This window comes from Chlorocebus sabaeus, chromosome 15, assembly GCF_047675955.1.
Source record: "Chlorocebus sabaeus isolate Y175 chromosome 15, mChlSab1.0.hap1, whole genome shotgun sequence".
NCBI lineage: Eukaryota > Metazoa > Chordata > Mammalia > Primates > Cercopithecidae > Chlorocebus > Chlorocebus sabaeus.
The window spans coordinates 5,729,247-5,754,907 of NC_132918.1; the positions used below are offsets into that span (position 1 = coordinate 5,729,247).

General features: G+C 42.6%; 1 protein-coding gene across 1 annotated transcript in view; it reads left to right on the forward strand.

The window, feature by feature from the left end:
• Positions 1-22,599, forward strand: part of PARL (presenilin associated rhomboid like) — a 52,972-nt gene extending 30,373 nt beyond the window's left edge. Inside the window, exons 5-10 of the mRNA XM_007971945.3 lie at positions 8,987-9,082; positions 11,425-11,574; positions 13,206-13,276; positions 18,168-18,269; positions 18,409-18,506; positions 22,281-22,599. Of these exons, the coding sequence (XP_007970136.1) occupies positions 8,987-9,082; positions 11,425-11,574; positions 13,206-13,276; positions 18,168-18,269; positions 18,409-18,506; positions 22,281-22,392 (629 nt within the window). The 3' untranslated portion in view covers positions 22,393-22,599. The remainder of the gene's footprint in view (positions 1-8,986; positions 9,083-11,424; positions 11,575-13,205; positions 13,277-18,167; positions 18,270-18,408; positions 18,507-22,280) is intronic.
• The last annotated feature ends 3,062 nt before the right edge of the window (positions 22,600-25,661 follow it).

The following is a 25,661-nucleotide window of genomic DNA, read 5'->3' on the forward strand; positions in this document are numbered from 1 at the left end:
TTAGCATAATGTCCACAAGGTTTATCCATGTTGGAGCACGTGACAGTATTTACTTCCTTTTTTAAGGCTGAATGATACTTTATTTTGTGTGTATATCACATTTTGTTTATCCATTCACCTATTAATGGACATTTGAGTTATTTCTACCTCTTGTTATTGTGAATAATGCTGCTATGAAAATGGGTGTGCAGATATCTTTTTGAGACCGACCATGCATTCAATTCTTTTTTTTTTTTTTTGACATGGAATCTCGCTCTGTTGCACAGGCTGGAGTGCAGTGGCGTGACCTCAGCTCACTGCAAGCTCCACCTCCCAGGTTCAAGCAATTCTCCTGTCTCAGCCTACCAAGTCGCTGGGACTACAGGCTCATGCCACCACACCTGGCTAATTTATTTATTTATTTTATTTATTTATTTATTTATTTATTTATTTAGTAGAGACAAGGTTTCACCATATTGGTCAGGCTGGTCTCGAACTCCTGACCTTGAGGTGATCCACCTGCCTCAGCCTCCCAAAGTGCTGGGATTACAGGTGTGAGCCACCATGCCTGGCCTGTTTTCCTTTTTTTGAAATTTGATGATAGCTGTCCTAATGGGTATAGTTTTAATTTCCATGTTTGAAGGAGTGGCCTGCCCCTCCACACATGTGGGCGTTTCTCTTTAGGTGGAACGAGAGACTTGAGAAAAGAAATGAGACACAGAGACAAAGTATAGAGAAAGAAAAAGTGGGCCCAGGGGACCGGCGCTCAGCTTACAGAGGGCCCACACCAGCACTGGTCTCTGAGTTCCCCTAGTATTTATTGATAATTATCTTTACCATCTTAGAAAAAGGGAAGTGACAAGATAATAGGATCATTGTAGGGAAAAGGTCAGCAGTAAGACATATGAATAAAGAGCTCTGTGACATGAATAAGTTTAAGGAAAAGTGCTGTGCCTTGATATGCATATGCAAACATCTTCATAAACTTTTTTAGTGCATAAAGAGCAGCATTGCATTAGCAAGTCCCACCTTTCGCCCTAAGGCGGTTTTCTCGTTTCTCAGTAAACAGAACATACAATTGGGTTTTACACTGAGATGTTCCATTGCCCAGGGACGGGCAGGAGACAGATGCTTTTCTCTATCTCAACTGCCAAGAGGCTTCTTTTCCTCTTACACTAGTCCTCCTCAGCACAGACCCTTCACGGGTGTCAGGCTGGGGGACGATCAGGTCTTTCTCTTCCCACGAGGCCATATTTCAGACTGTCACATGGGGAGAAACCTTGGACAATACCTAGCTTTCCTAGGCAGAGGTCCCTGCGACCTTTGGCAGTGTACACCCTTTGGCAGTGTACGTGTCCCTGGGTACTTGAGATTAAGAGAATGCTGATGACTTTTAACCAGCATACTGCCTTCAGGCACTTGTTTAACAAAGCACATCCTGCACAGCCCAAAATCCATTAAACCTTGAGTCACCACAGGACATGTCTCTTGCAAGGACAAGGTTGGGGGTAGGGTCACAGATTAACAGCATCTCAGATATAGAACAAAATGGAGTCTCTTATGTCTACTTCTTTCTATATAGACAGAGTAACAGTCTGATCTTTCTTTCTTTTCCCCACAGATTTTGCTAGTGATTAGTAATGGTGAGCATCTTTTCATGTGCTTATTGGGTATTTGTATATCTTCTCTGGAGAACTTTCTATTTACTTCCTTTGCCCATTTTTACATTGGGCTGTTGAGCTTTTTATATATTCTGGATATTAATCCCTTATCAGATATGATTTGCACATTTTCTCCCATTTTGTTGCCTTTATTATTATCCATCCTGGTGAGTGTAAAGGGATATCAGTGTGGTTTTGATTTGCCTTTCCTTAATGAGTAATGAACATCTTTTCATGTCTTACTGTATATTTAGTCTTCTTCGGAGAAATGCCTGTTTCTCCAAATGTTTTCCTCATTTAAAAATAGCCATTTGTCTTTTTGTTAAGTTGTAAAAGTTATTTTTATATTTTGGAGATATGATTAAGAGATACTTATTAAGAGATACGATTCACAAATATTTTTCCCATTCTGTGAGTTTTCTTATCACTTTCTTCACAGTGTTTTCCAAAGCATAAACATTCTAATTTTGCTGAAGTTCATTTTATCTATTTTTTCCTTTGTTGCTTGTACTTTTAAGTGTCATGTCAAGGAAACTGTGACCTAATTCAAGGTCACAAAGATGTGTACCTGTGTTTTCTTCTAAGAGCTTCAAAATTTTAGCTCTTCAATTTAGACATTTAATTAATTCTGAGGTAATGTTTGTATTTGGTTTGAGGTAGGGGTCCAAACTCATTCTTTTGCTTATGGATATCCACTTTTCTGAGCACCATTTTTTGACGAGACTATTCTTTCCACCATTGAATTTTTTTGGAACCTTAGTGAAAAACCAGTTGACCATAATCATATGGGGTATATTTCCGGACTCTCAGTTCTGTCCATTGATTTATATATCTGTCCTTATTCTAGTACTACATTGTCTTTATTCCTGTAGATTTGTGTTGTAAATTCTGAAACTATGAATTGTGAGTCTTCCAACTTTGTTAATGTGAAATATTACGTTGATTTTTCATATGTTGAACCCAACTGGCATTCCTGTGACAAATTCCACTTGGTCATGATTTATAATTCTTTTTATATATGGCTGGATTTGGTTTGCCAAAATTTTCTTGAGGATTTTTGCATCTGTTTTCATAAAGGGATATTGATAGTTTTTTTGTGATGTCTTTGGTTTTGATACGAAGGTGATACTGGCTACATAGAATGAGTTGGAAAATGTTCCTTCCTCTTCTATTTTTTGAAAGAGTTAGAGAAGGATTGGTGTTAATTCTCCTTTATATTTGGTAGAATTTCCCAGCTGTAGTAAGTTGAATAGTGTGCTTCCCCAAAATTTGTGTCCACCTAGAACCACAGAATGTTACTTTACTTGAAATAGCGGCTTTGCAGATTTGATTAGTTACAGAGAGATCATATTACATTAGGATGTACCGTAATCCATTGACTCATGTTTTTATAAGAAGAGGAGAGGACAAAGAAAGATACAGAAAACAAGACCAAAGAGATGGTGGCAAAGATTGGAGTGATGCACCTATAAGCCAAACACCGCCAAGAATTGTCGGGAGCCACCAGAAGCTAGGAAGAGGGAAGGAAGGACACTTCCCTAGAGCCTTCAAAAGGAAGCATGGCCCTGCTGACACTTCACACCTTGGTTTCTGACTTCTAGCTTCCAGAACTGGAAGAGAATAGATTTTTGTTGTTTTAAGCCACCAAGTTTGTCTTACAACAACTGTAGGAAACTCAAATACTAGTGAAGCCAATGAGAAACATAGGCACCTAACACCTTATCTGGCTCTGGACTTTTCTTTGTGGTAAGTTTTTTAAATTACTAATTCAGTCTCTGTATTTATTCTTGGTCTGTTCAGATTTTCTGTTTTTTCAAGTCAGTTTTAGTAGTTGGTGTCTTTCTAGGAATTTTAAATTTCATCTAAGTTATTCTCATTTGTTGGTATATAATTGTTCATTGTATTTTGTAGTAATTCTGATTTCTGTAAGGTTGGTAGTAACATTCTGCTTTCATTCCTGATTTTAGTAATTTGTTTTTATTTTTCCTTTTATTTTTTAGCAAATCTCAGACCTGTATGACATGACTTTAGTAATTTGAGTCTTTTTTTCTTTGTCACTATAGCTAAAAGTTTGTCAATTTTATTATCATTTCAAACAGATCCAACTTTTGTATTTATTAATTTTGCTTTTTTTTTTTTTATTCACTTACCTATTTTCTTCATACTTTCCTTCTCCTTGCTTTGGTTTTAGTTTGCTCTTCTCTTTACACTTTCTTAAGGTGAAAAGTTAGGTTATTGAGTTGAGATCTCCTTTTTTAATGTGGACATTTCATAGCACCACTTTTGTTGCATCCTATAAATTTTGGCATATTGTATTTTTGTTTTCATTCATCTCAGTTTCCTAGTTGCCCTTGTGATTTCTTCTTTGAACCATTGGTTATTTAGGAGTTTGTTAATTTCCACATACTGGTGAATTTTCTGAGTTTATTTCTGTATTGATTTGTAATTTCATTCCACGTGATCAGAGGACGTACTTTGTATAATTTAGTGTTCTAGTTTAAGTTTATTGAGAATTGTTCTGTGACTGAACATATCCTAGAATATGCTGCACGTGCACTTGAGAAGAATGTATATTCTGCTTTTGTTGGATGGTGTGTTCTATAGGTGTCTGTTAAGTCAAGTTGTTTTATAGAGTTGCTCAAGTCTTCTACTTCCTTGCTAATCATTTAATTAATCTCTCTATTATTGTAAATGGAGTTCTGAAGTCTCCAGCTATTATTGTTGAGTTGTTTTTCCCTTCAGTTCTGTCCTTTTCTTCATGTCTTTTGAGATTCTTTTGTTAGGTGCATGTTTCTAATTGTTATTTCTTGATGAATTGGCCTTTTCATCATTGTATAATATCCTCCTTTTTCTCTAGCAATGAATTTTGTCTTGAGGTCTATTTTGTCTTACTATGCATGTGGCCTTCTAGGGTCCAGGAATATGTTGGAGGTTTTCAAAGTTTCTATGGAAATGTTATTCCCCTGCTTTTCCTCTTAAGATTTTTGATTAGTCTCTTATTTGCCTCCATGTGTGTTATCCAGCATCTCAGGCAGTCTGAAACTTAAAACACTTACCTGTCATTGTTTTTGACAAACACCCTCTGTGAAAAGTTTTGTACTTGGGGAGCTCCCAGTCAGGTTAAACAGCCTTGAAAGTGGGTCTTACATGGAATCAACAGCCAGGTCAAATAATGACAATTCTTTGGGAATGAGGCTTTGAAAGAGCTCCAGCTCCATTCTACCAGCTACCTCGGTTTTTAAGACTACCTTGTAACTAGAGAACGGGGGATTGGACTAGGCCAAGTTAAAATGCTGCAAAGCTTTGGGAGGCCGAGGTGGGCGGATCATAAGGTCAGGAGATCAAGACCATCCTGGCTGACATGGTGAAACCCCGTCTCTACTGAAAATACAAAAAATTAGCCAAGTGTGGTGGCGGGCACCTGTAGTTCCAGCTACTCGGGAGGCTGAGGCAGGAGAATGGCAAAATGCTGTAAAGCTAGCTGTTTTGAGATTCAGCTGTTTTTCTTAAGTAAATATGCCCTGGTTTGCTATAAGCCTTTGATTAGTTTCCAGAGTTCTGAAAAAGTTGATTCTGACAAATTTGCCAGTTCTTTCATTGCTCTTATGAAGGAGAGTTTTCAGAGATCCTTATTTTGTTACTTTTTCCTTACGTAGTCCAGTGCATTACACAGGTGTGAGGACAGCAGCAGCCTTCCTGAATCAGTAGTGCCAAGCTTGTCCAAGAGTTACCATAGAGTCAGGAAGAAGCAGGTGACATCCCTCCTAAGTGGAGATATACAAAACTTAAGCCCTTCTATTTCTCAGAGAAGGAGAGAGGAGGAAACCATTACTCTTTGATCATTTGCATTCTAGGTGCATGTACTATCTTATTTAAGCCCCACTACAACCTTTATGAGGTAGGAGGTATTATCCTCATTTTACAAATGAGGGAATAAAGTGCCATAGGCCACAAAACTGCTAAGTGATATACTTAGGATTCAGACCTCAAAAGGCCGTTTTCTTTTCACCATGTTTTCCATTTGTTGGTTCATCACTGTGTGACTAATCATGTTTTCTCATTTCATCATCACTCAACCCTTTTTTTTCCTTTTTATTTATTTATTTATTTTTGAGACAGGGTCTCCCTCTGTCGCCCAGATGAGTACAGTGGCGCAATTTTGTCTCACTGCAGACTCGACTTCCTGGTTTCCTTAGCCTCCCAAATAGCTGGGACCCAAGCATGTGCCACCATGCCCAGCTGATTTTGTTCATTTTTTTGGAAAGAGGAAGTCTCACTATGTTGCCCAGGCTGGTCTCAAACTTCTAGGCTCAAGGGATGGATCCTTCTGCCTGGACCTCCCAAAGTGCTAGGATTATAGGCATGAGCCACCACACCCGGCCCATTCAACCCTTTCAGGTAGATTTTATTATCCTCATTTTACAGAAGAGGAAACAAGCTGAGAGGTTAGGCCGCTTCCTGAGGTTATAATGTAAGTAGGACAGAGTCACTTCTGCTGGACTCCTTCACCCATACTTTTAGCCAAAATGCAGTACTGCCTCAGTAGGCCTAGGATTGTCACAAATCCTCTCATTCTTATCTGCTTCTGGGGACCAGCATATGCTCTTTCCCAGTAAGGAAGCCATTTTTATGTGGTGTCTGAAGTCCTAGAGTGACCAAGGTCAAAATAAATCGTCCTGGCTCCCCATGTCTTGGTGCATAGTAGAAAGAGCACTAGATTTTCTGGCTTGGCCACTGAATTTGACTGGCAACTTGTACCTTTTACAGCCTCAGTTTTTCTCATCTATAATTGGCCTTCAGAATAGGGTTTACAAAGAAGAAAGTATGTGCATTTCACTTTTCTTCTTTTAAATTTGTTAAATATGTCTTATGATGAATTTATAGTGGTTCACGTACATAATTTGTTAATAAGTATACATACATGGGATGTGTCTCTTACTAATGGATGGTGTTTACTAATGGGGTGCCTCATGAAAGCAGTTTGATGACCACTGGCTTATGAAGTAAGGGATTTTGGCTACAGTCTGTTTCAGTGCCAGTACTACATAATTTATCAGAAAAGCTTCTTGCATTTGGATTGAAAACTTAGCAGTGTTAACTCTTTGTCTACTGTTAACCTTGATGTCTTTGGTTATCTTCCCCCACTTTTTTGGTTTTGAGACAGAGTTTTGTTCTTGTTGCCCAGGTTGGAGTGCAATGGCGTGATCTTGACTCACTGCAACCTCCGCCTCCTGGGTTCACTCCTGCCTCAGCCTCCCGGGTAACCGGGGCTATAGGCTTGCACCACTATGCCTGGCTAATTTTGTATTATTAGTAGAGACGAGGTTTTTCCATGCTGGTCAGGCTGATTTCGAACTCCCAACCTCAGGTGATCCATCTGCCTCAGTCTTCCAAAGTGCTCCTGGGATTACAGGCGTGAGCCACCGCGCCTGGCCTTTATCTTTTTTTTTTTTTTCCATGTATTTTCCTTTATTGTAATCACTTTATCCAGAGACATACCCTCCTCTTGACAGTGCTGTGGTACCTGTGGTTTCCAGAAGCTGTGTGTGCTGTGTATCAGTGGTTTGAGGAAGTTGCCCATGGAACTGACAGCAGAAGCAGAGTAGTCGTTGCCATTTTTCAGCCTAGCAGGCAGGATCAGGGCCCCCATTTTGCTCGCTTTGCCTTGAACCACAATTAGAGTAAAACACCAAAGCCCTGACAGATCATGATCTTGGCAATCCGATCTTTATGATCATGGCCAGACTATTCTCAGGTCTTCTTTACCCTAAGATATCAGTCACTGGGTATGACCACCTAGACCGAAGCGTGCACTCTGCATAGTGAAGATGATTAACTCTCCCAGAGGAAACTAAAGAATCCTGGGCAACACGAATCACTGCTCTTCCTGTAGGATAACCCTCCCAAGACTCCAGTCCCTCTGAGGAGGCTCTGCCTGCCTACCCTTCCCAGGGTTCCAGGCTCCACACTGGGAGGTGCACACAGTGCTTTTCGCTCTTCATTGCCTGGTGTATGATCCCTTTTCCCATCTTTGCATAAATGCTGTCCCTCTCACCATCCTTAAAAGAGTTCTGGGTAATTATTTACCAAAGATGGTATAATGGCTGTCACAGTCCCCGCTAGTGAGACATCTGATACAACTGATGGAATCAGTTCAACAAAATGCAAGAAAATTTTATTTAACGTACTACAGAGAAAAAATGCTACCAATTGAGCTATCACATACCACCAATTATAAGATGCATCCTGATTTCAGATATTAAAATGGGAAAAATGTCTTAAGATCTGTGAAAAATGTAGCTTCCTTTCCCACCTCTCAAGTGGGAGAGCAAAAACTGGACAGACTAGAAATGCCAGGGGCTAGCTGAGAGCCTTACAGAATGAGCAAGTGCAGAAGCCACAGGTAACACCGAGACGTAGCAGCTGCCAGGGACTAGACAAAGAATATTTTCTAAAGTAAATCCTCTTACCAGAATGTTATTGAAATCAGTCCTTACTGGCATTGGAGAAGGTGAAAGTGCTACTTGCCTGTTGCTTACAGAGACTGGAGGAATAAAATTGTTTAAATTATTTTAATTCAACAAATAGATGAATACCTGCTATGTGAAGGAGTTGTGGCAATTCATAAAATTAATATATTTTTTAAAGTTTGTAGTTTTCAAGAATAACTTAATTTCTTATCTAAAATCTAACAAGTTAATTCTATTATCAAATAAACCTCAATTTCATAGTAGTACTAACAACATCAACACTTACAGAAAAAGGAAAGTCACCCAACTCCCACATGTAAACAGACTTCAGAAGCAGTTGCAGAGTGTTTCTAAATTATCCCTGAATTCCTATCACATGAGTATTTTTCTCAAACATGTTGACCTTCACCTACACAGATGACTCTCACATGTTTCCATAAGCTGGCAGTAAGTTTAAGAAGCACACGATGCCCTGAGGAAAAAGGAGTAATGTTAGCTTTTCTACTCTTGGCCAAAGAACCTAATTTTATATATTACTTCTGTCTTTGGTTTGGCTATTATAGACAATAAATTATTGATCTGATTATTATTGAGAGAGTAAACTGTTCTAAAGAAGTAAAATACGGATCTAGGGAAAGGAAGTTAGCTCCTAGAGCATTTGCGATTTCTCAGGAATTCTGTGACTTTACCAACCCTAGGCAGTGCTGATACTTTAAAAGCATTGATTTCACTTGGTTTTTTTTTAGCTCACCCCCATCCCCCAAGTATACAGTACTCTTACATAATTGTGGAAGAGATCTTACAAGGCGGTAATTTAGATCAGACTTTTTTGCTTTTATTTTTAACCTCCCTAAATTATAAATATTTATTTTGTAGGTATTATAGCTGCAAATGTCCTTGTATTCTGTTTATGGAGAGTACCTTCTCTGCAGCGGACAATGATCAGATATTTCACATCGAATCCAGCCTCAAGTAAGTCGGACTTGTTTGATTTTATTTTAAGGTAGAAATAATATGAAAGAAATATGCTTTAGTTAATGAAAGTGCTGTAAAAAAGACGAGTTACCTATCGATAGCTACAAGCAAAATGCAGAGGACAGGCTGTAAGCTCCTTCATTGAGGACTGGGACCTCATCTCTCTTTTTCTTTTTCTTTTTTTGAGACAGAGTCTTGCTCTGTTGCCCAGGCTAGAGTACAGTGGTGCAATCTCAGCTCACTGCAACCTCCGCCTCCGAGGTTCAAGTGATTCTCCTGCCTTAGCCTCCCTAGTAGCTGGGATTACAGGTGCCCGCTACCACACCCAACTAGTTTTTGTATTTTTAATAGAGACAGGGTTTCACCATGTTGGACAGGCTGTTCTTGAACACCCGACCTCAGGTGATCCGCCCGGCTCAGCCTCCAAAAGTGCTGGGATTACAGGCATGAGCCACTGTGCCCAGCCTCATCTCTCTCAATGTAATATCCTAGATACCTAAAATGAACCTCACCCATAGCAAATATCTAAATATTTTTTGACAAATTAAGAGCCTATTCTGTTTTTTTTTTTTTTTTTTTTTTTTTTTTGGAGATAGAGTCTAGCTCTGTCGCCAGGCTGGAGTGCAGTGGGGGCAATCTTGTCTCATTGTAACCTCTGCCTCCTGGGTTCACGCAATTCTCGTGCCGCTAGCCTCTTGAGTAGCTGGGATTATGGGCGCATGCCACCATGCCTGGCTAATTTTTATATTTTTAGCAGAGACGGGTTTTGCCATGTTGGCTAGGCTGGTCTTGAACTCGTGGCCTCAATGATCCGCCCACCTCAGCCTCCCAAAGTGCTGGGATTATAGGTGTGAGCCGCCATGCCCAGCCGACAAGTTTATTCTTTAAGGAAAATATTACATACAACTTTATAATTAACATAATTTACTTTTTCATTTTTTATTTTATTTTATTTTTTTGAGACAGGGTCTTGCTCTGCTGCCCAGGCTGGAGTGCAGTGACACAATCTTGCCTCACCGCAACCTCTGCTTCTCAGGCTCAAGTGATCCTCACACCTCAGCTCTCAGGAGCTGGGACTACAGGCGCATGCCACCATGCCCAGCTAATTTTTTTGTTTTTAGTGCAAATGAAGTCTATGTTGCCCAGACTGCTTATTTTTTTATCAACTTTTGCCATAAGGACAAGTTGCTTTAATTGAACTGAGAGTCTTTATGGGTTGCTTACGAAGTAGAAAAGAGATTTACTAAGACAGCTTTTTACCACTTTTAAAAATGATGTCTTAAGCTGGGCACAGTGGCTCACACCTATAATCCCAGCACTTGGGAAGGCTGAGGCAGGTGAACTGCTTGAGCTCAGGAGTTCAAGACCAGCCTGGGAAACGTGGTGAAACCCCATCTCTACTAAAAATACAAAAATTAGTTGGGCATGGGAGTGCGTACCTGTGGTACCAACTACTCAGGAGGCTGAGGTGGGAGGATCACTTAAGCCCAGGAAGTTGAGGCTGCAGTGAGCCAAGTTCATGCCACTGCATTCCAGCCTGAGGCAACACAGCAAGACTCTGTCTCCAGGGAAAAAAAAAAAAAAAAAGAAAATGTCTTAATAGCTGTTGTTGATGCCAGGTGCGGTGGCTCACGCCTGTAATCCCAGCACTTTGGGAGGCCGAGGCAGGCAGATCACGAGGTCAGGAGATCGAGACCATCCTGGCTAACACAGTGAAACCCCGTCTCTACTAAAAATACAAAAAATTAGCCAGGCGTGGTGGCGGGCGCCTGTAGTCCCAGCTACTCGGAGGCTGAGGCAGGAGAATGGCATGAACCTGGGAGGCGGAGCTTGCAGTGAGCCGAGATCACGCCACCGCACTCCAGCCTGGGTGACAGAGCAAGACTCCGTCTCAAAAAAAAAAGAAAGAAAGAAAGAAAAAAGCTGTTTTTGTTTTCCATGTTTAATTTGTTTCATAGTTTTTTGTTTTTTGTTTTTTTGAGATAGTCTCACTCTGTGGCCCAGGCTGGAGTGCAGTGGCTCAATCTCAGCTCACTGCAACCTCCACCTCCCGGGTCCAGGTGATTCTCCCGTCTTAGCCTCCCAAGTAGTTGGAATTACAGGCGTGTGCCACCATGCCTGGCTAATTTTTATGTTTTTAATAGAGATGGGGTTTGACCACGTTGGCCAGGCTGGTCTTGAACTCCCAACTTAGTGATCTGCCTGCGTTGGCCTCCCAAAGTGCTGGGATTACAGGCGTGAGCCACTACGCCCAGCCTACTTTTAAAAGTTTAAAATAGATAATTTTTATTGGCTGTGTGTTCCATGATTACCAGACCGTGTTTTTCTTTCTCTTGTAGAAGTCCTTTGTTCTCCAATGTTGCTGTCAACATTCAGCCATTTCTCCTTATTTCACATGGCGGCAAATATGTACGTTTTGTGGAGCTTCTCTTCCAGCATAGTGAATATTCTGGGTCAAGAGCAGTTCATGGCATTGTACCTATCTGCAGGTAATATGCTTTAATCTCAGGGCCTTTGAAAGTATAAGCACTCTAACCTATCTGCATAAGGGACACAGGGAATGGTTACTGCCATATTCTACACGTAGTCAGTGCTCAGAATGTATTTGTTTCTCACAGTGTATGTAGAGAAGGGTGCCACAGATTGGTGGAGGTGTGCCTTTTCTGCTTCTCATTTTGCTGATTTCCTCTTACATATGAATTATGTGGGTATGCTTAATTTTAAGTTAGGATAAACAAGAGTTAAGTAAAGATTAGTATAGAATTTAAGCACGTCATTTAAAAAATCTCATTGGGCCTTGATTTCTTTAGTTTAGGCCTACCATTTTATAGATAGTGGTTCCCAGTCTTCCCGGCTGCCTCAATCTCCTGGGTCTTTGTTAAATAACCTTAAGCAAACTCATTTCCCCCGGTGTGTTCAGTTCACAGAAAGCTTTAAATCAGAGCTATGCAATATGATTGTCAAGAACGAGCTTGTTCTTTCTTTGCAAGAATGTATGTTGGCACGGAACCACTTCCTAGCCATGGTCTTGAAGATGGTATCATTTTCTTATTTCAGTTAGGAAATTCTCATGCATGACAGGTCCCTAGATGCTGCTAACGTGACAGTTGGTCAGATTTTACTTACCTCTCTGTTTGTAAAATGTACTTACTTAATACAATATAAAAATTAATTTCTAAAATCTCTACATTTAGAAACAGTATATCTGGCAGTTTTGCTGTGCTGTAGTGAAAAACACTGAGCTTGGAGAGAGACCCAGGTTCAGATCCTATTTCTACTACCAGCTGTGTGATGTTGCAAAAATGACTAAACCTCATGGTACTTACCTCCTCATGATAAGGGGTTAAAGAAAGCACTAAATAAAAGCATCTACCACAAGGCCCAGAGTAGATGCTTAATTAGTGTTCATCGAATACTTATGTGTATCTAGTCCTTCAAAAAAAGCTGAGCATTGTCTTTGGCTTGTAAGGTAAGTGTGTAGTTCTTTCCCAAGCACTAGTTATGTTGTAGTTACTGTGGGTCTGTTTCAGATACATTAATTCCTGCTCCATAGGAAGTTTTTAAAAATGAGCCAAGTTGACTAAAATGACAGTGAAGCCAAAGAGACTTAAGGGAGTATCCAGTCTGTTGTCCTACCCCAGATATTCTGATTTAGTGTGTCTAGAGTACAGCCCAGAGAATATACTCCTGAGAATGAGTCTTCATGTTACAGTTGAGGAAAATGGTAACTGAGAAGTAAAGTGAGTGACCCTCGCTCAGCAGATCATGCAGTAGGTCAGACTTTTCATCCCCTGTAAAGTCGCTGAAATGATAGGCAGCATAAGTATTCATGCCTGTATCCTCACAGTGATCCAGACTGAAACCTGACACTGTGTTTATCTGTGTGGAAGTCAGAAATGAAAACCGTACACCTGTAATCCCAGCTACTCCGGAGGCTGGGGCATGAGAATAACTTGAACCTGGTAGGCGGAGGTTGCAGTGAGCCAAAATTGTACCACTGCACTTCAGCAGCCTGGATGAAAGAGTGAAACTCTGTCTCAAAGAAAAAAGAAAAAGAAAAAAAAAATGCAAACCATTTTTATACCTCACTTAAGTTATTGTAATGTGACTTGTTTCTCAGGTGTTATTTCCAATTTTGTCAGTTACGTGGGTAAAGTTGCCACAGGAAGATACGGACCATCACTCGGTGCAGTAAGTATTTCTATTTAATTTTTTTTAATTTAATTTTTAAGTTTACTTTGAAATAAGTTTAGAATTAGAAGAATGTTGTAAAATTGATAAGGGCTTCTCATATGTCCTTCACCCTACATGGAAACCAAGAAATTAACATTGAAACAATACAGTTGACTAATTTTCAGTTATACATTTGTAAAGCTTTGTAAATTTCTGGCTGTGGCTTTTAACCATTGGCTCTCTCTATATATGTTTACCAAAATAGAGTATGTCTCAGAACAGTAAGTATGCAATCCTCCTAAACCAAAGAGCCCAATCCAGTATTGGAAAATTCTAATTACAGGTTTGAATCTGGTGCTTTATCCTATTTAGTCAATATTGGAGTGCCTGCTGGGTACTATGCTAGAGCCTGGGGATACAGCCAGTGAGCAGGATGATCACGATTATTCGTGACGGTTTTAGAAAGTGGGGAACAACAACGACGACAAAGGCTCCTGCCCTCAGAGCTCTTATATTCTGGATGCTTAAAACATTTTTTCTTAGACTGGATGCAGCAGTTTACACCTGTAATCCCAGCACTTTGGGAGGCCAAGGCGGGAGGATGAGCCCAAGAATTCGAAGCCAGCCTGGGTGACATACCAAGATCCTATCTGTACAAAAAATTTAAAAAATTAACCGGGTGTGGTGGCTCATGCCTGTAGTCTCAGCTACTCAGGAGGCTGAGGTAGGAGGATAGCTTGAGCCTAGGAGGTTGAGGCTGCGGTAAGCTATGATTGCACCACTACTCTCCAGCCTGCGTGACATAGCAAGACCCTGTCTCAAAAAAAATAATTTTTTTTTTTAAGTGTTTTGAGGCCGAGTGCAGTGGCTCACACCTGTAATCCTAGCACTTTGGGAGGCTGAGGTGGGCAGCTCGCTTAAAGTCAGGGAGTTCAAGGCCAGCTTGGTCAATATGATGAAACCCTGTCTCTACTAAAAATACAAAAATTAGCCAGGTGTGGTTGCGCACGCTTGTAATCCCAGCTACTTGGGAGGCTAAGCCAGGAGAATTACTTGAACTCATGGAGTAGAGGTTGCAGTGAGCTGAGATCGCACTACTGCACTCCAGCCTGGGTGACAGAACAAGACCCTGTCTCAAAGAAAAGAAAAAATTTTTAAGCGTGTTTTGAGTTTAATGGCAGATTTCTAGGCACATGCAAATCTTTATGTAATATTTCTTTACACATTCAGTTTGTACATATTTAAATACTAATTCACTTAAATGCATTCAAATAGGGGATTTCCTATTTAAAGGAACTCTAAAAAGGTTCAATTTTAAAAAGAATTCTTATGTAAAATAACCATTTCCTAATTTGTGTGTTCCCCAAATTTGTTTACACTTAATTTTCCTAGTGAGGCCTGTATTCTGTCCTATGACTGACACGCTTTCTTAAGCCCCCTTTTTTTCCCCTCGTGGAATGTTTGTTTTCTTTATGAAATTTCGCTCTGGTATAATTTATGTATTTCGAATCATATTCTCTACCTCCTTCAACAGCTAAGCACCTAATATAGGAAGCCAGTGAAGACCACTAGGATGAATCACAGACTCAGAATTCGAATTTAGCTGGGGAAAAAGCATACACACATCTAATACACACTGAAAGGAATGAGGCCTCTCTGGAGGACTATGGGGGCTCTGAGGGTGAAGAGACCTTTCTCATTAGCTGAAAGGACCTGCGAGGGCCTTTTGATGTGTTCTTGGACAACTGTTGTCCTCATCTTACAGATAAGAAACTGAAGTGCAAAATTAATGAAGTATGGCAGTAAGGTATTTGGAAGTAGATGGGGGTGAATCCTGGTTCTGCTACTTACCTGTGATTTCTAGAACATATTACTGAACTTCTCTGAACCTCAGTTTCCCCATGTAAAATGAGGATAACACCATCTATTTCTGATGTGCAAGGCAAGTTCATTTAGAGTGCTTAGCACAATAAGAAGCACATAGTAAAAAATGTGGACATGGTAGTTCCTGTTCAGTCATCAAAATCCTATAGAACCATGGTAGGATAAAACTATCCCTAAATATCTTAATGAATCTGTGATTAAAATTCAAGGAAATTAAATCACCAGGTATAATGGCACTTTTAATGAGAAATCTGGAAAAAAAAAATCCATTAACAAAGTTGTGTTGCTACAAAATGTAAAGTGTTAGTCCTCTTGGTTTAGTGAGATGTTATAAGATGAAGGGGATAACCAGGCACAGTGGCTTATGCCTGTAGGCCCAACACTTTGAGAGTCAAGGCAGGAGGATCACTTGAGCCCAGGAGGTTTGAGACCAGCCTGGGCAACATAGTGAGACCCCGTCTCTACAAAAAATTTCAAAATTAAGCTGGGCATGGTGGCATGCACCTGTAATCCTACCTACTCAGGAGGGGTGGGAGGGTAGGAGGAAGGCCTGAGCCCAGGAGGTTGAGGCTGCTGTAAGCCATGAACACACCGCTGTGCTCCAGCCTGGGCAATGTAGTGAGACCCTATCTCAAAAGAAAAAAAGTTGAATGGACTGTTCAAATATGTTTGTAAATTACTATATTGGTACTATCCTGGATAATTTTTAAACCTTTCTGTAGAGACAGGGTCTCCCTGTATTGCCAAGGCTAGTCTCAAGCTCCTGGGCTCAAGTGATCCTCCCACCTGGGCCTCCCAAAGTGTTCGGATTACTGGTGTGAGCCACTGCACCCAGCCAATTGTGTTTTCTTATTCAAGTTGAGATTTTTCTGGTTCTTGATATGATGAGTGATTTTTCAGTTGAAGCCTGATCATTTTGGATATCATGAGACTTTGGATCGTATTGAAATCTAGTGTTTTAGTAGTCTTCTTCTGACACTGTTCTGATGAGGAGAGGGGGTGCCGTGACTCATTACTGCTGGGTAGGAGTAGGTTGCTCACTCAGCCGCCTTTGCCTCCTGAGGGATAGTGGCTCTTGTCACTGCAGGGCAGGGATGGGAGGTCAGGGCGTGCAGGCTACCTAGTGTCCTACCTCTGCTAATGTCGCTTTGGCTAGGAGGAGCAAGGGTGCTTCTTTCCACTGACACCGCCTATTAGGCATATTGGGATGCCTCATTACAGTGTGGCAAGGGTGGAAGTCTAGGCTCTGCTCAGCCTTTGCGGGGCAACCGTTTCTCTAAATATTGTCTCCAAGATTTCTGTTTTGCTAGGCTATCCTTTTTTGGTCCTTGACTAGAGAGAACATTTTGAGGGATGATCAGTATGAGGCCAAAAGAAAGCCCAGGAAACTCACCACCACAACATTCATTGAATCTCAGGCTTCCTAGCTGGTCCGCTTTCCTCTCTCTTCCTTTCAGAGTCATCTTACATTTGTTTCATATGTAACACCCCGGGTCTTTAGCTCTGCTTAGCTTTTGTAAGCAGAGGGAACAGATTCACTTAAATTATAATACCAAAAAAAGTTAAAAAACCAGTGTGATAGATTTGAAGATTATGTAGATACAGAAAAATGTTTATGAGCGCAGGCGCAGTGGCTCACAACTGTAATCCCAGCAATTTGGTAGGCCGAGGTGGGTGGATCACTTGAGGCCAGGAGTTCGAAACCAGCCTGGCCAACATGGTGAAACCTCATCTCTACTAAAAATACAAAAATTAGGTGGGCGTGGTGGTGTGTACCTGTAGTCTCAACTACTCAGCAGGCTGAGGTGGGAGAATAACTTGAACCCCGGAGGCGGAGGTTGCAGTGAGATCGTGCCACCTCACTCCAGTTTGGGCAGCAGCGAGACTCTGTCTCAAAAATATATATATATGTTTATGAAATAAGTAAAATCAGATGTGCATATTGATTACAAGTATATAACCAGTGTACCTAAAAATATTGATGGAGAACAAAAGACCTTCACCTCTTCCCATGGACACATACCTCTTAGGTCTGGTTGGATCAGGGTTCATGACTCACTGTACTGAAACTGTGTATGAATGTGAACGTCTTCTGAGAAGATAAGGTTTCATTTTCATTAAATTCTTCTTTCTGACTAGAAAAAGTGAAGAAAATCTCTGTGCATGGGAGTAAGCCCAAACATTTGTCAAAAAACAAGTTGTGATTTATTCAGACGTATAAATACCTAAATTTATATAAAAGCCACATTGAGAAAATTCTAGGAGGATGATGGAACTGCTTCTTTATCTTTAATATGCAATAATTACAATAAGTTATAATCACAAAAAAAAACCAGTGTTACATAGAATTGTACAGATAGTGACAATTTTTTTTTAACAGATGGAGAATAATCATCTATGGAACGGTAATTTAGAAGAACTTCATAGAATTATTATTATTATTATTATTATTATTATTATTATTTTTTGAGACAGAGTTTCGTTCTTGTTGCCCAGGCTAGAGTGCAAAGGCATGATCTCGGCTCACTGCAACCTCTGCGTCCCGAGTTCAAGCGATTCTCCTGCCTCAGCCTCCCGAGTAGCTGGGATTACAGGCATGCACCACCATGCCCAGCTGATTTTGTATTTTTAGCAGAGCTGGGGTTTCTTCATGTTGGTCAGGCTGGTCTTGAACTCCTGACCTCAAGTGACCCGCCCACCTCAGCCTCCCAAAGTGCTGGGATTACAGGCGTGAGCCACTGCGCCTGGCAGAACTTCATAGAATTTTAATGCTCTTTCATATCAACTAATCAAATTATATTTGCTTCATTTTGGGGAAAAATGTAATTTTGATTTGTTTTGGGGTTGTTTTTTTGAGACAGAGCCTCACTCTGTCGCCCAGGCTGGAGTACAGTGGAGCAATCTTGGCTCACCACAACCTCAGCCACCCAAGTAACTTTCTAGAAAATGTGCTGCTCTTTAGACCTTGTAGCCATAAGCAGCTGCATGTTGCGTTTCCCATTCTCCCTGCTGTGTTACTTTGCAGTCTGGTGCCATCATGACGGTCCTCGCAGCTGTCTGCACTAAGATCCCAGAAGGGAGGCTTGCCATTATTTTCCTTCCGATGTTCACGTTCACAGCAGGGAATGTAAGTATTTTTATGAAGTGCAGTTCTGGGGATAGTGGTGGTGTTTTTATGTTGAGTGGGTTCTTGCCCTTACGTTAGAAACGTCAGTGCTGGAGGAATCACAGTTGTGCCACTTCTCTTGTTTCTTGCTGCCTTTCAGGCCCTGAAAGCCATTATCGCCATGGATACAGCAGGAATGATCCTGGGATGGAAATTTTTTGATCATGCAGCACATCTTGGGGGAGCTCTTTTTGGAATGTAAGTTTGAGTGTAATTGATTGCTAAACTGCTTCCTTGGGTCATGCCCTCCTCCTACCCCCAGTCCCCACGGCAGAGTGAGACATTGAGCTGTGCAACAGAAGCAGAAGCAGAAGCAGGTGGGCTTGGGAGGGTCAGGAAACCTCAACATGGCTTGCTTTGGGCTTATCCAGCCTACCTGGCTTATTCGTAGAGACAGTCTGTGCCTTTACCCTACCCTTAATCTTAAGTTGCCCCAACTCCTGGCCTGTTATTCCCAGTCCCCTCTTAGAAGACTGTCGCCTGGCCCCCAGTCTGTGCTGTCATCTCCTTTTTCCCCTTCAGACTTTCCTGTCCTCCTCTCCCCTGCCTGGCGTCCCACTCTGTTACCCCGACCTCTGTCTCACCAGTGCTGTGCAGACATGCTGAGTTGGCGGAGCCATTACTCTGCATGACTGGAGTAGAGGCCGGTGACTACAAACCAGTGTGGACGCTTGCTGAGCACCTGCTGTATGCAGGCACCAAGCTAGTTCCCTTATGTTACACTGTTACTACTCCCATTTTACTGATGGGAAACTGAGGATCAGACATTATCTTCCCCAGGCCAAACAGCTCTTTCAATAGCAGAGCAGAGCAGTAAACCCACCTCTGTAAGCCCTTTCCACCCCCATCACACCATGTGGAATTGGTTGCTAAACTGCTTCCTTGGGTCACGGCAAATGGCATTGTGGCTACAAGACCACGTGTGCTTCAGACAATGGGGTTTTGTCTACACTAGTAGTTAGTAGCAACTCTATCACGGAAACGCGGTCAGGACTCTTGACAACCATCTGACTGTGGGAGACCCTTCTGCATGAGTCTGTTGAGCTGGATCCCCTCAGGGCCTGTCTTGTCTTCATTAATGTTGCCTTTTGCCCTTACTTGGTTTTTATTGTGTTCCGCGACAATGGAAAATTTAATTTTTTTTACTGAAAAGAAAAATCTATTCTAAGTGAAGCAGTTTTTCCCAGTAGGTGGCAGGACTAAATGTGATTATGCCATTTATCATTTTAAGTGATTAGTGTGTAGTACATGTGAGGTCTAGCTCTAACAGCAGTGCAGTATAAATAGTAGAAACTGACCTGATATTACAGTATGAGAAACATGAAGGGGTTCTGTTTTATGAGCTCTATATTTATCTGGATCCTTCCATGTATACTTCAAGGGTCTTCTCCCCAGTAGATTTTTATCCATCTACAGTATAATTAGATGGCCTTTTTCCATTCTGAAAATAATTGGATCAAATGCATTTTAAAGTCCAGGGTCTGAAAGGCAGAGGAATCCTTTCTCTTTACTGTTTCTAATTTAAACTCCTTTTCATTTACTGGATCTCAGTCATGTCCAGAATTCATCTTTTCTAAAAGCTTTAATCTAGATTTAGAAATCTAAAATATTTTTTTTTGGTTAAAGTGCCCTGATTTTGTTGGTGGTAAAGACTCCATTATTATCCACTTACACATTTCCCTGACTTTGCCTCTGACCAAATCTTATAGTATTCACATTGTACTGTTGCAGTAGTAATAGCTAACATATTAATATGCTGAATATTTGCTGTGTGCCTAAGCTAAGGATTTAATTCTCTTAAAATCCTGTGAGGTATTTTATTTTACAGAAAAAGAAACTGCTTAAAGAAAGTAACTTATCCAGGTCACACAAGAATTGCAGAGCTGGAGTTTCAGATGAGTGCTGGCTTGCGCTGCCGCTGCAGAAAAGAGTGCCCTAGAAATCAGTCATCTTGCATTTCCCGATTTTAGTTTAGCCAAATGAAAAATTCCATTTGGATTTATGAGTATAGTCAGACAGTATACTTGTGAAATTAAAGTATTTGACTCTTTGCTTGAAATAAGTAGTTTAAAAAGATTTGGGTGGCCGGGCACAGTGGCTCATGCCTGTAATCCCAGCACTTTGGGAGGTTGAGGCAAATAGATCACTTGAGGTCAGGTATTCGAGACCAGCCTGACCAACATGGTGAAACCTCGTCTCGTCTCTGCTAAAAATACAAAAATTAGCCAGGCGTGATGGTACTTGCCTGTAATCCCAGCTACTCGGAGGCTGAGGCAGGAGAATCACTGGAACCTGAGAGGCGGAGGTTACAGTGAGCCGAGATCACGCCACTGCACTCCATCCTGGGCAACAGGGCGAGACTCTGTCTAACAACAAAAAAGATTTTGGAAAACACTTTATTAATGAAGAGTTTCTGACAAAGTGATTTTTTTGGGGAGAATTTTTACAATTGCATTGGAATATTAGGGTGCTCCTTTTTCTCCTGTTCTAAATTCAGAGACTAAGCACAGAATTTTTACTACATGCTGATTAATTAATGTGTATAATCAGATTTTAACTATATTTAGTGAATATTAATATTCAGGTACAAATCAAGCCCTTTATAATTAAACATATACATTCAAAACATTTTTTAAAAATATTAAAACATTAAACTGCTATTCTGATCTGCTGTAAGTCAAACAGCATTTTTTCAGTCAGGTGTCTGGGAGCTAGATGCAAGATAACAAAATCTGGTCTCTGCCTCAGGGAACATGAAATCTGTTTGGGGAAGCCAGAGCAAAAATAAAGGTTTCAATAGCCAGCTCTCACTAACTGCCATTGGAAATCCACCCCAGGTCCTCCAGGAAGCCTTTCTACACCCTCAGTGCCCTCAGGAGCTTCTCAAGGCAGGCCCTTCCCAGAGCTCAGTGTGCTCCTCAGCTCACAGGAGATGCTCCCTACACGCTGCAGAAAAGTCCAGTGCTTGTAGCGCAGGCCTCAGCAGCAGATTCGGGTTCTAGTCTCAGTCTGCTGATTCCTCATTGTGGAGCCTGAGCAGGCGAAGTTACTAAACTTCTCTGTGTGTCAGCCTCCCAGGCTCATTGCTTCAGGCCACAGTTAGCAGTTAGGCTGTGTGAATAGGAGAGTGGGGATCGGAACTATGGATCTTAAAGTGGGGCAGAGTTTGGATGAGCTGTCCACCGTTCCTATAGCTAGGAGGAAGATGATGGAGGCATGTCAACTGGGATAGCCATCCTGGGTCAGTGCTGATTCTGACACTTCAGAACATCGAGTCAGTCTGACCTGCGAGTGAGCCTTGATTGACTGCTTAGAAACTATTAGCACCACCGGGCATGGTGGCTCAAGCCTGTAATCCCAGCACTTTGGGAGGCCGAGGCGGGCGGATCGCGAGGTCAGGAGATCGAGACCATCCTGACTAACACGGTAAAACCCCGTCTCTACTAAAAAATACAAAAAACTAGCCGGGCGAGGTGGCGGCGCCTGTAGTCCCAGCTACTCGGGAGGCTGAGGCAGGAGAATGGCGTAAACCCGGGAGGCGGAGCTTGCAGTGCGCTGAGATCCGGCCACTGCACTCCAGCCTGGGCGGCAGAGCGAGACTCCGTCTCAAAAAAAAAAAAAAAAAGAAACTGTTAGCACCTTGGACAAGCTACTTTCTTTCAGACCTGGTTGCCTCATATCTCCAATGGGAAAAGTGGTACTTAACTTGCAGATAGTGGTGAATCAAAAGTAGTATATGTGAAGTACTTACACATTGCAGAGCATTCAGCCATCATCCCATCCTACTTCTGCCTTTTACATAGTCTAATGTGAACGCTCAATCATTTCTCTACGTGAGTCAGTTTTAATAGGCTACATAGTGAGTGGCATTCGATTTTTAAAATGTCAACTTTGTATCTATCACCATGCTGCTTACCATTTGTATGTCACACTGTTTGAATGTCAGACCTGGTTTGTTTTTCTTTTCTCCAGATGGTATGTTACTTATGGTCATGAACTGATTTGGAAGAACAGGGAACCTCTAGTGAAAATCTGGCATGAAATAAGGACTAATGGCCCCAAAAAAGGAGGTGGCACTAAGTAAAACTGGGGTTGGACAGTAGTGATGCATCTGGTCCATGACGCCTGAGAGCCCCAGAGACACCGGCCCCAGAGTGACCATGGCTGTGCTCCCGCCTGGAAGATGCCAGCATCTGGCCTCCCAGTGTTTTCAGCTGCGCCCCCCAGTCTGTCTTTTTAGAAGGTGAATGATGATAAAGTTGTGAAATAAAGGTTTCTATCTAGTTTGTAAGCAGATGTGTGCGTTCTCTCTTTAAGGGGCGGACACGGCTCTGGCATTTTGCTTTGGTCATTGCATTGACATCATTTGAGCCAGGACCTGGGGAGAGTGCTTGCTGAAAGGCCTGATCAGAACATGAAGGCGCTGGTGCCTGTCTGTGGACCCTCCAGCGCCTCTGCCTAGCCTTCACTCTTCCTTACCTACCCCTTCCCTGGGTTGGCTGCAAGTAAAAGTCAAGAGTATCCCCTCTCCGGCATGATCTGAAATAACAGCTGCAGTATTTTCTCAATTTTCCCAGGAAAGGTAGTGTTTTCTGGCAGTGAGTGGCACATACAAAAAGCTATTTTCAAGTTTTGCTTTCTAGGTTCAATTTGTAGATACATTAAGAGGGAGAAGGAAGTGATTTGGGTAAATTCAGACTTGAAGCTGAGCCGAATTTTATCTTCGGTTTGAAAGTATGTTCTAATTGAAGCGTCTTACTGAAATAGATAGTGGTGGTTGTCATCACAGCCTCACTGTCGGGGAATTCATGTTACCCTCGTGATTGAGAATGACATCTAGGAAACGCAGTTTGAGAGTTTGTTCTTCTTGAAGTGAGTTACAGGATAATTTTTAGTCTTTTCATGACCTCAAAATGTTATGCCAAGTCTTGCACCTTTGTCCTGGGAGGAGTGAAGGCCCTGATGTCAGCCTCATGTGGCCGATCTGACTCAGGTTGTGTGCCATGGGGCGATGGGAATGGCAGCTTTGGAAAAGGAGTGGGAGTGGTGCCCACCTCGCCAGGTAGGTGAGAACTGCATGGGAGCACGCGCCCAGCACATAGAAATTGTCCAGTATTTGGCAGTCCTTCATATCCTGCTTCCATCAGGCTGGATTTCTACTGTGATGGACAGTTACTCTTCGCAGGCACAGGATTCTGTTCTAAACTCGTATCACTTCTAGGGGAGAGAGTTATCTTAACCCAGCCATCATTTTGCCAATGAGGAAACAGGGCACACGTGATGTAGGGGCAGTGTCCAAGGCCACACTGCTTTGCTCTGACATCCGCTAACAACTCTGCGACACAGATGAGTTAAGATGCATTTTCCAGAGATGGGATAGGAGGCTGAGTTCATAGGGACATTCCCTCTAGAATCCAACATTAATTGACATCATGCTTTGGGCAGACCAGGCAAAGAGGCAATGAAGATGTTTCTCTGTCCCTGCTTTGTGACTGGGAAAAAGAACTCCCTGTAGCACCTCCTGGTCCATAAAACCCCTCGATGCTGGAACCTCTGTGCGTGGCCTGGGGAGGCCAGAGCCTGGCTGTGGCCAGAAAAGCCTTGCTATCCACAGCCCCCCTCCTGATTGCCCACAAGGGAGCTTCACTTTCTCTTCTTGGCTTCTCCGGAGACCTGTGATCACTGCCTTCAAGGCTATGCACTCACTGGCCCATGGGCCTCTTGGGCTGTGCTGCCGCCTCCAGCATCTGAAGTGTGGGGCACCTAGGAACGTGCCGTGGCTGCTGTCTCCCTCATTCCACACACTTCTTGAGTGGGTGCACTTCCTGTAGCCTCAGTTATCTGTGAGGATTCTGAGCTCCAGACCCACAGAATCTCTCTGTACTCTTAGTAAATGTGTCTACTGCAACACATGCACGGTTCCAGGTGCTGGGACCACCCTCCACCCTGCACAGGCCCCTCAAATAGCACTCGGCTTAAGGAGTGACATGAGCGATCAGTGAAGTCTGAAACCTGGAGCCGTTCGAGATTTCCCTCTCTCGCCTCATATTTCTAGAATCCAGCCCCTCAGCGCTCCCAGTGCCTGTGCCTCCATGGTGGTCTTCACCTCTTAGTCCCTGGACTGTTGAGCCTGTTCGTCCATCTGGTCTCCAAAGCGTCCCTGTGCTTCTCCATATGCCTGCCAGAGTGCTAACAACACGTCTGTCATTCCTTTGTTGTCACCTGTGAAAAACTTTTATTTATTTGAAACAGCGTCTCTCTCTGTCATCCAGGCTGGAGTTCAGTGGTGCAAGCATAGCTCGCTGTAGCCTTGAAGTCTTGGGCTCAAGCCTCAGCCTCCAAGTAGCTGGCACTACAGGCACAGGCCTGGCTAATTTTTACAAGTTTTTTTGTAGAGACAGGGTCTCACTATGTTGCCCAAGCAGGTCTCAAACTCCTGGGTTCATGCAGTCCTCCTGCCTCAGCCTCCCAAAGTGCTGGGATTCCAGGCATGAGCCACCCGCATCCAGCCATAAATTCCTTAGTGTGGCTGGCAAGACCCTCCATGATCTGCTACCTCAGCTGAACCCTCCTCCCTGTGACCTACATTCCCACCTGGCCCAACCACCCTCCCTCACAACAGGTGGCAAGTCCAGCCTTCCCCAGCCCGCCTCCCTCTCATGCTGACCTGGCTTCTCAGTTCAATCACACTTACTTCAGTCCGTCACTACCACACTAAACCTCCTGAAGGCACCCTGAATTATTCCTAGCACATAGTAAGTGCTCTTTGACTGTTGTTGGATCAATGAAGTAATAAAAAGAGGGCTGTTCTCTTTTCCTGCGAGATGGAGAATTTGAGTGCCAAGCGCCATCTGCCAGGCTGGCTAACCCAGGGCTGTGGCGCACAGTCCACAAAGGCAGTTCACTCTTACGCGGGCCTGTGTGTCATCTTCCAGGGTCTCCCCCTACACGTGGCGCCTTGCCTGCTGCCTGCTGAGCCACGGCCTGGCCTGCTCAGCTGACCTGCTGCTGCCACTTCTGGGCAGCTGTCATGTCACTTTGCTACAACTTCAAGCTGAGGCAGGCAGTGTTTTGGGAGATTAATCTGTTTTCTGACTGGCCAGGGATGTACTGCAGGCGCAGACTGGATACCTTCCAAGTACAATCTTGAAATGGAGCTCTGGGTAGTTAATGCTATCTCAGTAGTGTTATTAGTAATTGGCTTGCAGTGTATACCGAGAGCACGTTCAAATATTCAGAAAGGCTTTTGTGGGTGGTCAGGGAGTTGAGGCCGTGTCCTGCATTGAACAGACCTGCCTTTACGCTGGAGGATCCCTCAATAGCTCTGAACACAGCCATGCATGCGCAGGAGGA